At 47.1% G+C, this 15,782-nt stretch overlaps 2 protein-coding genes across 2 annotated transcripts in view; one reads left to right on the top strand and one right to left on the bottom strand.

The window, feature by feature from the left end:
• The window catches only part of CDAN1 (codanin 1), a 29,723-nt gene extending 17,560 nt beyond the window's left edge, over positions 1-12,163 (bottom strand). Inside the window, exons 1-9 of the mRNA XM_080619229.1 lie at positions 12,053-12,163; positions 8,087-8,787; positions 6,327-6,551; positions 3,931-4,124; positions 3,384-3,503; positions 2,574-2,652; positions 2,076-2,196; positions 944-1,053; positions 159-248 (exon numbers count right to left, since the gene is read on the bottom strand). Of these exons, the coding sequence (XP_080475355.1) occupies positions 159-248; positions 944-1,053; positions 2,076-2,196; positions 2,574-2,652; positions 3,384-3,503; positions 3,931-4,124; positions 6,327-6,551; positions 8,087-8,787; positions 12,053-12,148 (1,736 nt within the window). The 5' untranslated portion in view covers positions 12,149-12,163. The remainder of the gene's footprint in view (positions 1-158; positions 249-943; positions 1,054-2,075; positions 2,197-2,573; positions 2,653-3,383; positions 3,504-3,930; positions 4,125-6,326; positions 6,552-8,086; positions 8,788-12,052) is intronic.
• Positions 12,164-12,535: 372 nt separating this feature from the next.
• Positions 12,536-15,406, top strand: LOC308222254 (uncharacterized protein; the record flags this gene model as incomplete). Its single annotated transcript, XM_080620029.1, has 2 exons — positions 12,536-12,992; positions 14,653-15,406. The coding sequence occupies 2 exons, from the start codon at positions 12,536-12,538 to the stop codon at positions 15,309-15,311; spliced, it is 1,116 nt and encodes a 371-aa protein (XP_080476155.1). The 3' UTR covers positions 15,312-15,406.
• Between the last annotated feature and the right edge of the window lie 376 nt (positions 15,407-15,782).

Raw genomic sequence — 15,782 nt, 5'->3', positions numbered from 1 at the left:
TTGGTACATGGATAGTATCTTCCAAGCAGTACAGGTTCCTACAGATTAGTGCAGAAGATTGCAGAGAGAACATGGAACTTCAGATGCCAAGTCCAGCATGCTGTACCAGCAATTTAGCTAACATTAAAGAGCTATATGAAGCTGCATAAGACTCCTACCTGATCTTGTTGCCCAAAACTCTTTCAAAGTCCCAGCCAGTTTTTTCGTGGTTATCCTCCCATTCACGCAGCAGTTCATAAAATATATCCCTGTGAATCAAGATATTTAAGGGTATGAATTCCCACTTTCCAAAATCTGAAGTAACGAAAACTCAATATTCAATCACTCCTAAATTCCCCAGCAAGAATCTATCTCAGATTAAATAACTCTAGCCTCTAAGAGCTCAGATACCTTTGCACAACTCATTAATGTTAGCGGTACTTCAGTGAGTTTCCATTTTTCATGTCTTTGACGGCAACTGCTTAAGCTTGTTATGGCCAAGCTCTGATGGAATGACCAAAACACCCGTTACCAGACATAATGAAGACTGAGAGGCAAGAAAGAATAAGCCACATGAAATTATACCTATGAGGAGAGAAAAAAGGACCAAGACAACTTGCCATACTCCCCTCACCCTGCTGCTGCAAGCACAGAGAGAGATGGCAGGAAGAATAAAAGCATACCAGATTTATATGCAGAAGCAATCCAGCAGGGTGACACTGTACTGGCATTTACCGTAAATCTCAATAACTCCTGAAGAATTTGGCTGTTCTTTTCTAAAGACATTAAGTGTTTAGCTCCTGCAGTCAATATGGACAAAGACCTTTTTTTTTTCTTAATTGAGGTGAAAATCAAAGTTTATCTACAGCATGTAGAATATATGAGACATTCTTAATACCCTTTGTTCACAGTCATGGAAAGATTATACCCTGTGAGAAATACAGTAACAGTAGAAGAAATTTACCTTTGTTTCTTAAATATGTGAAATGCTCTGTCACTAGGAAAGTTGGAGCGATTGTCAGTTTCTGGCTGGAAGGAAACAGACTGCACAGAGCATGGCAGCAGGAGAGACACCTGTGAAAAATATAGAGGCAGCCATTAGACTAACGTAAGTCTCTTAATTTATCCAACAATCTGAGACCTAGAAAAAGCAGGGAAAAGACGTGATGAGGAAACCAAGTATCACTAGTTGAGCCATTCAGATAATAGCCACATCCGAATTGCTAACTGCTAGTACACACCAACAGTTTTCCAATCTACATCACACTACAGTGGCAGAATCACACAATGTTATGAGTGGAAGCATCTTGTCTAAGAAATTTCTGCAGAACAGATTACAACTAATATAGCTACAGCATAGGAAGAATGATCTGCAAACAGCCCAAGCGTACCTTCAATGTAAGGCTTCAGAGAACACAGGATAGTGGGTGGCAATTCCTGTATTATTATTCTTTCTCCTGTTAGAGAAGTCTACATCTTCAAGTAACAAGAGACTTCTATTTACAGCTTTACCTAAAAAGCTCAGCTGTTGACATGCCCTAGTCTCAGGAAATACACTGTACTTTCTTTGCCAAGAGTAGGCTCCATTTTTAAAAGATGGAGGAAACAAGATACAAAATACAAGATACAAAATAGGCATTATTACCACCCAGCTTTAGTTCCCTAACCCAAATGATTAGATCAGGAAATCAGTTTTTACAAGCTACATTATCTCCACTAAAGCTTCATTTGCTTAAAAGGAGTCGGTAGGTATGAAACAAACCCAATTCTTCCAAACTACATTCTGATACTGCACCTAACCAATCATTCTTCTGGGATCTCCAAAGCAAAACTTGGCCCTGTCAAATTTACTGGCTGAGGTCAGGGCCTGGAGCACAATGCAAGGCTACCAGTGGCAATTCAGAGCTAACAATCACTGGAGCTAGCAATTCACTCGCCCACTGACCATTAAAAAAAACAGCTTTTAGACACTTGCCAAAGATGACATGACAAGATACAGTGGAAGGAATAAGATTTAACATCAAAGCCATGACAAATAAAGGAGCAACAACAAAAAGGTTTGAAGCAACAGTCAGTTGAGATCTGCCAATTTTTACCTTGGCTGTGCTGCTTTCATAAGCCCGCCTGAGCCTCTCATGCAAGCTGGGAGAAAAAGATGCAATCCGTTCGTTTTCAGCCAAAAGCTTCAGTATCCCCTTTTCTAAACGGGAAATAATTCTGCCAAGACAACATTGATAAAACCCAGACAGACATAAACAACACATGATCAGACATAAAGAAACACTTATGCTCATTTTTTATGAGACTACCAAGCAGAGTTCTAAAGCCCCAGGCACCCAGCATCTGTAGGGACATTTTTTATTGCTGCACCTCACGACTTTCCCATTCTTGCATAATTACACTGAAGTTCAGCAGATAGATCAGTGCAAGGAAAACTCACAGACATCCAAATCCATGTCAAGTTGTATGTTTTGAGGGAAAATTAACCATCCTGTGCCTGTAAGTGATAAAGTTCTAAAATCCAAGCATACTTGCTTAACCTCACACACTTCCGCAGACACAAGCAGAGGGGAAAAAAGAAATAAGCAACTCACTCGTACTGATAATCCAAGACTTGAACAGCAAAATAAACACAGTTGTGCACACTTCGGAAATGCTGTCTCCTTGATGCATCTAAGGGGAAAAAAAAAGAAACATGAAACAACAGCACCTATCACCATTCATAAACTAAAAGAACAACAATTAACTCTCTAGGAAAGTTAACTCTCTACAAAAAGCAGATCAGGCATCAACTGATGTTCCTGTAGCTGGTGAGTTTTTGTTCCTAACCTCAGTCCTAAGAATCAGTGACTGGCAGAACACAGGTCAATCAAATTGGGGCATTTGTGAGTGTGTGTGTGTGTGTGTGTGTGTGTCTCACCTTAAAGCTACTCTTTGGTTTTTTATATTCATAAAGTACTCACTGTATCAAGCTTAAATCTGAATTTGAGCAAAAAAAGGCAAGAAATACACATCTATATGGATGTATCCTGTGCACTCATAACCCAACCTTAAATTTAAGCAGCTCATAACAGATTAACAGCACTTTTGAGATGCAAGGACCAATGGAGGAGAAACTTTAGTACATCCATCCTTCTCTCTGAAAGTCAGCATTAACAAGAAGGTACAGCAATCTGACACCATCACAGAAAATCAGATACAAACAGTACCTACAGCCCCACTCTATCATATTGTGGAAGCACTTCCCATATATGTGATTTTTGTCAGCATCTCAGATGAGTCCTAGTGGTCAGAAGGCACTTTTATGGAATTTCAGACTAACTGTCCAAGCTAAAGGGAACTACTCTGTATCACATTATCACGCCATGGAAGTAACATTTTTTCCCCTCAATACTACTGCTTACCTTTACTTCTTTCATTGACTTCAAGGTCACTATCCCCATCTTCTGCAGTAGAAGTGCCTTTAGATGTCAACAGCTGCAGAACAAAAAAGAGCTCCAGAAAAATATTTGGTACCAGGTTTTCTGTAAGAGAGGAAATGAGATACTGAAGGTGCATATTTAATAATGACCTGCTTTAATAAACAAAGCTGAAAAGGTAAATACCTAGTTTATTACACAGTCAGCAAAGATCTCCCCCCCCCCCAGCCACAGTATAAATCAGTACGGGTATTATAGGAAAGATGTGTTAGGGAAGGATCTGGGTTCAGACAGGACCACACAACTTCAGCCTACTGCAGCTCAGAGTACTGCATCAGGTTCACCTCCTTCCCTAAACTCTTACCTAGTATCCATTTATTCTAATAACTGTATTGGCTTAGTTTATTTTTCCAGATGTTATCTGTTTGTACACTGTAACTGTCCCACAACTTACACTTCTCATTCCCCTCCCAATACACATGCAAGTTCAAAGCTCATAGAAAGGTCAGTCTCACATCTTCTGGATCTTTACCTGCTATACATGATGAATAGAGCTGTGCCAGACACTCCAATTGTTTCTTGCAGGAAACTTTAGTAGCATCTGCACAGGTCACCAGATGGCTTTCAGCAGGAAGGCTAGCACTGCGAGTGTAGTTAGGCTTAGTAGGAGTACCAGGATCAAGAGATATCCCTGCAGGAGAAGATGCCTGGTGCTGCAACTTGCATCTGAAATTCAAGAGCAGCAACATGAAGATGACACACAGCAGCCACGTGGCCAGAAGAGGTCTTGCAGTCTAGCAAGAAGGAATTCCTGCAATAACTGTCCATGTTACTTACACTACCTAAAGCTGCTTTTAGCATGATAGCAATTTAACTCATCTTTCCTTAGTGAGAAAGGACCTTGGGGCTAACAATCAAAAGACTCAAAAGAATGGCATCCAAATCCAAACTCTCCTAAAACAGAGTGGCACTTTGACCAAATTATCTAACTAACCGATGTTATTGCTTCTCATCTAAACCTCTATTTGTTAAGGACATGGAATCTATTAGAGACCAGTCCTAATGTACAATTTCTGACAGCCAGACACTTTACAAAATCTATGAAAACATGGTTCACATCCAAACCTTCAGATGTATTTCTAAGTTAATGATGCCTTGAGAAGATCCAATACCACTAAGTGGAAAGGCAATGCCACAACTGATTAAATCCCATACTGACAAGTTAAACAACAGAAGGAACAAACTAATTGCTGGATTCTAACAACGATCACTCAGTTAAATACAGAGATATTGTTAAAAAAGATACCTACAGAGGACATCCAAAACACAGCCTGCAGAGAAGCAGGAAAAAAGCCAGTAACAGCAATATCAAATGATTGTTAAAGATCCCAGTGGAACACCCAACACTTGGATCATCATACCACTTCTTACCACTGTCTCAAAATTACAATCTTTAAAAGTCACTTTAAAGGCTGTGGGGAAGACAGATACGTTTTTAACTGCAGCAAAGAACTTTTTCTATTGGCCTATCTCTAGTGGAACTGCTGGAATGAAGAATGAATTAGTCCCAAAATGTGTGTAAAAAGGTTATTTAGTAACATCTCCCTTACAATGAACATAAGCACCTGACTGACAGAACTGAAGAAAATTATTTATTAAGGACTTTGTAAACCCATCAAGGTAAGACTTCAATAATGCAGTTAGACTCTGCTTCACTTTTGCCTCAGTACTGTCATCTACCTCAGCATGAATTTCACCTTTTGACCTTGACCAAAGCAATCCAGTTGGCTGAGGGCTGTGTTAGTTTTGTACCTCACTTCAGCACCACCTCTGAGGACATAACAGCAGTTCCCAGCTCTCAAGCTTGATGAGTCAGATGAGAACATTTCATGGGCAAGACCCAGCCCACATGCTGCTATTTCACCAACTTCCGTTTATATGGATTAAGTGGCAGAATTCAGGTAGAATTCAGACTGCAACAGGTACTTCACTTAAGTCCAGAGATGCAGGTTTGAATCCTGAACAGTCTGTTACAGGTTAGGTACAAACAGTAACTTGCGAGACTCTGCTGGGTCTGTGTCATCCAGTTCTGGACCCACTGAAGTGAATTGCAAGGCTTAGCAGGAAAAGAATTCCACCACATGTCCTAAGGAGTTTCCCCAAGAACAAAATTTACAAAGAAGAGCAACAGTTCTGACAGCAGCTATAAACAACAGTTTCTTCACTACTATGCTTTGCATTTTTTACCCTGAAGTATCAGTCCTCACAGACTAACAGTGATAATCATTTTACAGAGGATGAAAGCCACACTGACTGAACAGCAGAGACAAAATAGAAGCTAGAATTCACCTCATCTCCCCACAAACATAATTTTCAGTAGATAACTGCAGGAGTAATTTTTAAAACAGAATCTTACCCTACCCACACCTTGCTTTCTCTGACTGCAAGCTTTTGTTAATCTGCCTAACCTGCAAAATCATTAACTTTCCCAACATTTGCATCATTAACTCATTTTCTGCAGACCAGACTATGATTTCCATCACATGCACGATCTTCAAACACAGCCTAATTACACCAGCTCAAAAACACTTGCTTCACCTGTGCAATCTAAGGAAAACTGCACAGGAGACAGCCACGTATGCAAGCCCATGAAGAAGCAATCTTACAAAAGCAATGAGGATTGACTAAACCCCTGAAGATAAAGTGAGGGTCATGGTTCCAGAGTCAGCATCCCTCTAAAACGACAAACATGAGTTAACTCCATTAATATCCTAGTCTGATACCAGAATCACACATGGATTTTAGGCAAATTATAGTTTAAGGTCCCCAATACCTATTTCTGATATTCTTCTGGTCATCTCCACTTTGACCTTAAGACAAAATAATTAAGAATCAATAAAAGCTATCACCACCCTGCTCAGACCATACCGTTCTTTCTTCAGCATCTCCCTCTCCTCTTGAAGGCTGTTGCTTATCACAGATGTAAGGTTTCCTTCCTGGACAGCAGCAAAGGCCTCAAGGCTTGTCCCAGATGAAAACCGAGCAGCTGGAGACTGGCTGACAGGCGTAGAAGTAAAGCACATCTTTGGTTTTGAGAGGGGGCGCTCAGCACTTACAGGAGTTGGGTTGATTCGCCTTGATGGTTTGCTTTTGCTGAAAAAGTGAGAAGCAATTCCACTGAAATCATGCTAACCAACAACAAAAACATTAGGTCTCCAGAAAGATATGCATGCAACACTTCCAGAAAAGCCTGATGCTAAAACAAAACGGATATGGAGTCACAATATTGAATTTCTAACCTGTGTGTCTATTTGCTGACTTTAGTGTGGTCACTGAAGAAAAAGTCATGGAACTACAGACTGCTACGAGCAGCCTGCTGACCTTGCTGCAAGCCACAGAACAGGTAACACTGCCACACAACTCCTCCAAACTTTTCTGATGACACAATATGCCACTTAGTTTTAGTAAGAAACTAATTCACCTGCAGTTTATAACAAGACCACAAGAAAGAAAAATACAAGAAAAAAACCCTAAAACCAAACATCAAGCTGCCACTCTCTATCAGAAGAGTCCAGGCTCCTTAGCTACCATAGGCACTTTTAAGTTTAGGGAAACTCATTCTTCTTGCATATACTGCCTAGATTTATCCTTCTGGAAGAGGATCTGTAATGCAGTAAGAGACACACTGGAACTGAGATGCAGGAACATAGAGCATTACACTTCTCAAGGAAATGCTGGTTGCTACATATTAGTTGCTTTGGTGCTCTCAAAATCGCTATAGTGTTGACTTCCTAACACTCGGTGACCTCTTTCCTCACTCTTTATCCTAGTTGGATAGTGCACTTGAGGAAGAAAGACTTACTGCCTATGCTGGAAACACACCTTATCTTTGGCCAAAGTATTATCTAGACCCAGCATCTGCATCTGCTGTACAGACCCACAGACCTATCAATTTTCAGATGCAATTCTGCATGTCCAGCTAGAAAGTCCCACTTTCAGAGCCCAGTGCCTCATGCATGGAGCAAACAGGCTGACGTGAAAGCCTTGCATTTGGTAATGAGGATTTTAAAGAGTAAAATCTCAAAAAGGACTGAGGCAACCACAACACAGCTGCCCAGAAGCTAAGCCAAAGCTTAGCCAAAGTCACCAGGGAGACCAAAGCTTGTTGCAGACCAAAGAGATTCTGTCCATGATCACACAGCACAAACAAAGCTGCACACTAACATCTGTTACCAGAAACCACAGAATGTCAATCTGAAAGCTCTTCTGCTAACATCAGTAAAGCTGAAGAGCCTTCCAGGATTGCTCTTCATTAGCAATTGCTATTGTGTTAAACAAGAAATGTGAAGAGCCAAGATAATGCTGACTTGTTAGAACATGCAAAGACAAAGATGTGCTCAGCTTCCTATCAGCTGGTCTGTGCTCCAGTGAGCTGCAGGCAGCATCACAAGTGACAGGCTAAAGAGGCATCTTGGGTGAGTTCATCAAGTGGAAACCCAGCTACCCACTGAAGTGATATTTCCCTCATGGCAACCATGACAAAGTAGCTGACCAAGGAGCACAACAGCCAGCCCCCAGGTGGTGTTTATAGCATCTTCCCTCTGGACACACACAACAGCATAAGCTAGTCAAGGAACAGTAACCTGCAGCACAATCTGAATGAGGCGGCAAGGCAGACTTGCTCTTACTTTGTCCAGCCAGAGGCAGCACCCATGGGTGGAAACTCCTCCAAGTTGTTAAGATTTAGCTGGCTCGGTGGGGATCTGGCAGAAACAGGAGGCACTTCACTCCGCTTCCTTCTCCCTACGCCCCACAATGCACCGTCACTCTTTCCGTCTTCCTCTTCAGTAAGGCAGTGCCCCAGATCCCGAGCTACTGGACGGCCACAGGCACTGACTGAGCTGCTGCCTTTCCTTCGGCCTCGTCTCGCTGGCAGGGCTTCAGGTGTGGCTGTGAGGAAGCTGCCCAAGCTGGCCTTCTGAGATGACCGCTTCTCACCGTGGTTAAGCAGAGGGCTGTACCCAAAGCTTGGGCTGCTGCTGGAGACCATGCTAGGGATGTCACCACAAGGGCTGGACAGGCTTGACCCAGAAAAAGAAGGGGAGCTGCTGGATGCCACAGCAGGAGAAAAGCTGGTATCTGTGGTGCAGGTGGTTACCGAAGTCCTTTGGGAAAAGAGCTGCACACGGCTGCTAGTGGCATGGCCTGCCCTCCTTTCTGATCCTGTCCTGTGGCTTCCATGGGCCTTGGAATTAGGAGTTTTAGCAGGAGTAGAGGGTCCGTTAGTCAGGATCTGGCTGGTCTGCTCCCTTAAAAAATTTAGCAGAAAAGGCACAAAGTCTTTCTGAAGCAAACTAAGAGATATGAGCTTCTCATGGATGTGGTTCTCCTGCAAGGGAAGAGGACAAAGCATTAACATAAAGAAGCTGCCCGATTCCTTTTGTCCATGTGCCCACTCTTTTAAGTAGTAACTGTGGAACTGCAATACCCAGTACAAAAACAACCTGACTTGTCAAAGCAGGTCACTGAAACTCAAGTGACGCTAGCACTGCTCACAGATCTGAAGCTCAGTCTCCATACAAGCCATTTTGTCAGAAGTTTTCAGAGGGAGTCATTCACTTTGGTCTCTGACTGGGAAACAGTGGAACTGTTCCATGGAAACATCACTAATACTTACTGAAACTAAGGCCAGTGAAAACTGGAAGCAACTGGCACCTCTGAACCAGCATTTCAAAGACTGAAGCAGCTAATTCCAGCAGAAAAATCTAAAATCTGCAACTTCTCCATCCTCTGTTTCTTTAGGAATGCCACCTGCTTCCACAGAGGGGTGCTGCAACAACAACCATTCAAGCACTTTGGCTCCTGCAGTACCAAACACAAGACCAAAGCTGCTCTTCCATTTCAATTAAATTATTTTGCTCCCATGAGACCTCACAGAGTTCAAAACAGAGACGGTACAACTTTAAGGTACCTGAAGTTTATATTTATGAAACTTAAAACCCAAACCAAAAGACAAACTCAACACATTTACAATCTAAACAGCTGGTGGTGATCTTAAAGGGCAAATCTAGACAAAAAAGACCCCATGTTACATGCATAGTTCAAAGTTTGGCACACTGGGTACAATTTCTTTCGTTTCTAACACTGCACCAGGTCTCTCTTTCCTCAAAGCTGGATTCAGCAACATTTACGAGAAGCAGCACTCACAGGCAGCAACTTATTCCTCACTAATATTGAAGTAATTGCAGACATATTCCTGTTTATTTGTGTTCACACCTTCACTAGATGCAAAGTCAAAAAAGCAAATGCTATTTCTGAAGGACGTTATTCAATGAAACCAGGCAGTGACAGTGTGGCCATGACGGGACTCCTACAAGCCTCGACACCTATGCCGAAATTCACATGTGACAGTAGGAGACCAATTCAGCTTCCTGGAGAAGCAGGAGACACCGACATTGCCTGGATAACAAGCCGAACAGCCAAGGCTCACTGCTTTAGCATTCCATCACCCCGTGAAAAAACACAGGTCAGAACACAACCCACAAAGGTGTTGGAAAACCCAACTCCTTACCAGCTCCAGTACAAAACTGCCATGAAAGCTAGAGCAAAATGTAGCTTGTCATTTCCTGGGGTGCCCCCCTGAGTTTAGAATCATAAAATCATAGAACAGTTGTGTTTGGAAGAGACCCTCAAAGACCATCTACTCCAAACCCCTGAAATGAGCAGGGACATAGAATCATAGAATAGTTAGGGTTGGAAAGGACCTTAAGATCATCCAGTTCCAACACCCCTGCCATGGCCAGGGACACCTCACACTAAACCATGTCACCCAAGGCTCTGTCCAACCTGGCCTTGAACACCGCCAGGGATGGAGCATTCACAACCTCCCTGGGCAACCCATTCCAGTGCCTCAGCACCCTCACAGTAAAGAATTTCCTCCTTATATCCAATCTAAACTTCCCCTGTTTAAGCTTGAACCCGTTACCCCTTGTCCTATCACTACAGTCCCTAATGAAGAGTCCATCCCCAGCATCCTTTTAAGCTCCCTTCAGATACTGGGAGGCTGCTATGAGGTCTCCAGGCAGCCTTCTCTTCATCTTCAACTAGATCAGGTTACTCAGAACCACATCCAGCCTGGCCTTGAATGCCTCCAGGCACATCTACCACCCCCCCCCCCGGGGCAACCTGTGCCAGGACTTTATCACCCTCATTGTAAAGAATTATTTCCTCAGGTTCTGGCTGAATCTCCCCTCTTTTAGTTTAAAACCATCACCCTTCATCCTATTGCAACAGGCCCTGCTAAAAAGTCTCTCTCCCTTAGCACAGAGGCACAATACCAATTGCAGTCTGTGCTATGCACAAGGTCAGGAGTTTCTGCAGCTGACTTTCCAGAGCACAATTTGCTTTCGCTCATCTTCTCTGTGCAAGTTAACAGAAGTCTGGCTGCTCCATGGCCAGATAACAGCAACCTGTCAGCAGCCACCAAGCTTCCTGCAAGCCTTTTATCCTTCACACCCCTCATCCATGCAGTGCTACCTGAACTGGCAGCGGCTCAGGCTTCATAAACCTCCAGAGGTCTGCTCCTACAAGTCACAGTTTAAGACAACTTAAAATGCTGGTCCCTTCTTCCCACACAGGTTTAGGATGGCAACGATAAGTGAGTAGTAACTCATGTGGGTGACAGCAGTGAGTTTTGCTTTTGATCACTGTGTAACACGCTCTGAGGGGCTTAAGCAGAACGTGCTTTAAATACGAACAGCTTTTCTACAGGCTAGTGGAAGGTGTTCCTGCCTGTAACAGGGGTTGGAACTAGATGATCTTTAAGCTCTCTTCCAACCCAAACCATTTTATGGCTATCAGTGAAATACAAGCACTCACAGCCCATCTGCGGTTACAAACGCTCTTATTACCGCAGGAACCCAAGCTCTCCAGCCATATCCCATCAGAAAACGCAGACTGCAAACCCCACGAGAACCGTCTCCAGCGCTGACAGATCCTCCCCAACACACAGGCGGGACCAGCAGCCGGCCGGGAGCCGCGGTGGCGTTTGCACCGAGCGCTTCGGACCGAGCCGTGCCCCGGCTCCGCCGTCTCCCTCCGGCACCTTCCCCGCCAGAGCCGCGGGAAGCGCCACCCGCCGTGTCCCCGCGCTCCCTCAGACACCTGCTGCCCTCCGCTCCGTTTCCCCCGGTCTCCGCCGCCACACGAGCCCAGGGGCCCCGCCACCGCCTTCGCGCCACGCTTCCCGCGCAGCGACCGCCAGCCCCCCCCGTCCTCCGCCGTCTCAAGCCGAAGCCCGCAGCCGCCCGCCCCGAGCTCGGCCCTAAGGATTTGAACGGTTGCCGGTGGCAGCGCGCCGCCGGCCGCCTCGCCTTCCCGCCGCGCTGCCGAGAGCCCGCCCGCGGCGGGGGCGGTGCCGCCCGCTACTACAGACGAAGCTCGGCCCCATGTCCCGGCCGCAGATGGGCCGCTCACCGGGCCCCGGTGTGTCCCATGCGGGACTCGCCCCTCACAGCAGCGCGGAGCGGCCGCCCCCAGGGCCGGAGCAGACAAACTTTCCCGCACGGCCCTGCTGCCCCGCGGAAGAAGCAAGGGCGGGCTGGGAGCGGGAAGGCAGGAAGGCCGAGCGGACGACATGACCCGCCGCGCGTTACCTCAGCTGGGCGGTGGCCGGGGCCGTGCAGGAGCCACCGCACCACGGCAGCAACCGCCACCTCCTCCCGCAGCAGCAGTTCCAGCACGGCCGCCATTCCCGGCTCCCGCCGCCGCCGAGCACGCGCACAACCCGCGGCGGGGCGGGCCCGTCGTGTCCCGTACCCACCCTCCTCTCCCCGGAGCGAGCGGGCGGGCGGTGGCGGGGTTCCCGGCGGGGAGGCGGGCAGGGGCGGGGCGGCGCGGGCCGGGCTCGGGACCGGGCCCCCTCCCCATGTCAACACGCGGGGCACGGGGCGCCTGCGCCGGTTCAGGCGCGTCTTTTCCTCTCATGCGCGGTATTTGCTTCCCCGGCAGGGCTCGGGGCCCGGCCTAACGGTGGCGGCCGCTGGCCGGGGCCGGGGCAGCGGTGCCACCCCCTGCCGCGGCTCCTCGCCCTCCCGCCGGCGCCGGGCGGGGTCCGGCCCGGCCCCCTTTGGCGGAGGATGGCCGAGGAGTCGCCGAAGCGGCGCAAGGCGAATTTCAACGAGGCGGAGACGGAGGTGCTGATCGAGCAGGTGCTGAAGCACGAGCAGCTGCTGTTCGCGGCGGGGCCCGGTCGCGCCTCGCCAGGCCAGAAGCGGAAGGTGTGGGAGCTGATCCGGCACAAGGTGAACCCAGTGGCCGCTTGTCCCCGCGACGTGGAGGATCTGAAGAAGCGCTGGCGGGACCTGAAGCGCCGCGACCGCAACAAGCTGTGCCGCCTCTCGCAGGGCTGCGGGCCGCCGGCCCCCCCTGCCCTCGGCCTCCTCCTGGCCCCTGAGGAGATGCCGCCCGCCGCCGCGCCGCCCGCCCGCCGTCACCACCACCGCGCCTACGGCTCCCTGCTGCCCGCCGAGGCCGTGCCCATCGTGGGTGGCATCGACACGCTGGAGCTGCCCGGCGCCGTCGTGGGGGAGATGGGTGAGTGCGGGACCGGCCCCCGCCGCGCTGCCTCGGACTCTCTCCCCGGTGCCTTCCCTGCGGGAGTCCCAGCAGCCGATTCCCGGGCTCCAGGGAGGGACGGCGCTGAGCGGAGCGGGCTGGGAGCTCAGTGCGTGCGCTCAGCGGGATGTGGGTACCAGCCCTGCCTGAGAGCGCCTGCTTTGGGTCACTGCCTTCTCTCGTTGAAGGGCGAAACGTACATGTGCACACACAGACCGCAGAGGTTTCGTGCTGTGGGTCATAAAGGTGCATCAGAACAGCCCCAGGAGTAAACCCTGTCTCGTAGTAAATGCCTGTCTATAAGGCATTAGACCCAGCCGCCTGTGTTCACTTACTGACTCTTGCAAACACAAAAAGCCATGCCAGCGTGCAGGTGCAGGCAGTACAGAGTGCTGCGGAGACATAACTTTGTGTGTACCAGAGAGGCGTTGCATTAGTGAGCTGAAAGGATCAGCTCCAGTACCAAGGGGTTTCTTGCAATTGCAGTGCTTTTGTAATGCTGTTACTGGTTACCACGTGCAGATAGAGCTTGGAATGAGCTTGCAGTGAACTTTGTCTCTTGGAACCTAAAACTCAGCTTCTGTGGTGGGGCTGGTAAGGGATCTGTAGCATGCAAATACATAGTTAGCTGGTGAATGCATCTTTATGGTTTTCTTCCCATTTATTGAGGTAATAAATATTCTAAAAGCATCAAAGGTAATGCAGTGCGAGTTGCAGCATCTTGGTTTGGGGACTGTTGTGTTCAGAGTATAGAAATTTGGCAGAAAATCAACCCCCTTGTGTTCCAGCCAGTCCTCAGGGATCAGAGGAGCTGGATGCAGCCAGGCTTGATCTCTGATCATGACCAGTTTGACACTGTACCAGTTTGACAGTCTGGTCACGTTCAATAAGAACTTTCACAATTGCAGATTCACAAGTAGTGAGGTTTACTGAACCAACAGAAATACAGATTGGGAATTGCTGTTGATAAATTCACTTACTATGTTAGTGCTAAAACCCAAAGGTAGCCAACAATTAATTGACCTCATATGGAAAAACTAATTGGTAATTCATTAAGTTTAGTTCCACCTGAGTATCATCCAATATATTGGGAGGGTCAGATCTTACCAAAGAGGCATCCCTGCTTTGGGGAAGAGAGAGAAGCGAGCCCATCAACTTGTCTGCACAGTGCGGTTGTATTCTCATCCTCTGCCTTGGAGGTAGAGTTCAATGTCAAATTTATACTTTTGAGAGAAGTGGAGGTGAGCCTGTTGCCAAATTACACGTTGCTGCTGCTGTAGATGTTGGGGGGGAGAAGCCATTTTCTCACTTTGGTATATTTGTTGTATGTAAATGAGGGATAATGACAGTTTCAGTCAGGCTGCTCAAGGGCTATGGATCTTGTGCAAGGAACAGAACCACGAAACACTAGCAGCACTCCCTCTTCAACCTGGCTGAGGCAGCATTAAGGGCCAAGCAGCCTCTGCCCACATCAGGGTGTTGCAGCTACCACACTTTGTTAATCCCTTCACCACGTATCTCATTCCTACAGGTACTAATGATAGTGCTTAGTGGATGAGAACACATTTCACTGACCACAGAGATCATGAAGTTTCTCACTGTCTCTTGTTTGCTTTTGCTTATCTTCCCTCTCCTCTAGGGTTTAATGATGATCCTGGCCCATCTCATCAGTCCAGTCTTGAGAAGATGAACCTCAAAGAAGAAATAGTAGTAAAGGTGGTAGAGCCAGAAGAAAGCTCTGAGGACATGGCAGTGGTTCCACCTAGCCAAGAACAGCTGTCTTTTCTGGGGACATCAGGCGGTGGTTCCTCTGGGAAAGTAAAAGCCAAAACAAAAGGCAGGTCCCAGGCAGACCAAAATGAAATAACTGAAGAGGACCTGGTGCAGATTCAACAGACCCAGATGCAGGTGATCCAGTCTGGTTTTGACAGTGTCAACCACAATCTTCGGCTGCTGCAGCAAGGCATGCAAGATCTGAGTAACAGCCTCAGCATCATGGCACATACGCTTGTTGCTATCAAAAACGTCTATGTGAAAAACAACACTGGCCCCACCACGTATGCCACCACCTCTACTCAAACCACAGCTGGGTACCTGAGCCCAGGATCGCCCCAGATCTCCCCTGCTGAGGGCAGAGGTAGAGCGCAAGTGGCTGGAAGCAGCAGCAGAAGCAGCAGCTGCAGCTCCAGCTCCACGTCACAAGAACCAGGTCCTTCCGAGTTTCCCAGGCCCCCCCTGAGAACCATTAAGAAAGAGCATCCAAATGGCTGCTACTACTTCTGCTTTGCAGATATGTAAAAACTTGAATATATGTAAAGTGACTGTGCTGTTAGGTGCTGTTGTATGTTCTGCTCCGGCCTGTGACTTCAAAGGAGCAAAATGGACTTGCCTCCCACATTTTTCCCAGTGGGAAACATTTCACTGTAGGTGGCATTAAACACTAATTTCCAGTCTCCTGTTTGTTAACTCTGTTGAAGCTGGTTAATTTTAATTCTGTTTTCTTTATCCTCTTACTCTCTAAAGAAACCAACCAAACAAAAAACATTTATTTTGACTAAGACTCTTGTCTGTATCATCCTTTGTTTAATGTGACCTTTTCAAAAATAAAAGGCATGAGAGTGGGGTAAAAAGTAACACTATGGTTACTGATGGGCAGGAGCCGTCTTACACAAGTTGCTTCACAAACCTCAGAAGTTGTTAATTCTTTAAGTACTTTTTCTACTAATTATAATGTGGGGGGTGTTTGGTGGTTCTTGTGCGTTTGAGCTG

The sequence above is a fragment of the Psittacula echo genome, assembly GCF_963264785.1.
Source record: "Psittacula echo genome assembly, chromosome: 5".
Lineage (NCBI taxonomy): Eukaryota > Metazoa > Chordata > Aves > Psittaciformes > Psittacidae > Psittacula > Psittacula echo.
Note: the sequence above shows the minus strand (reverse complement) of the source record. Positions and strands in the feature narration are given on the sequence as shown.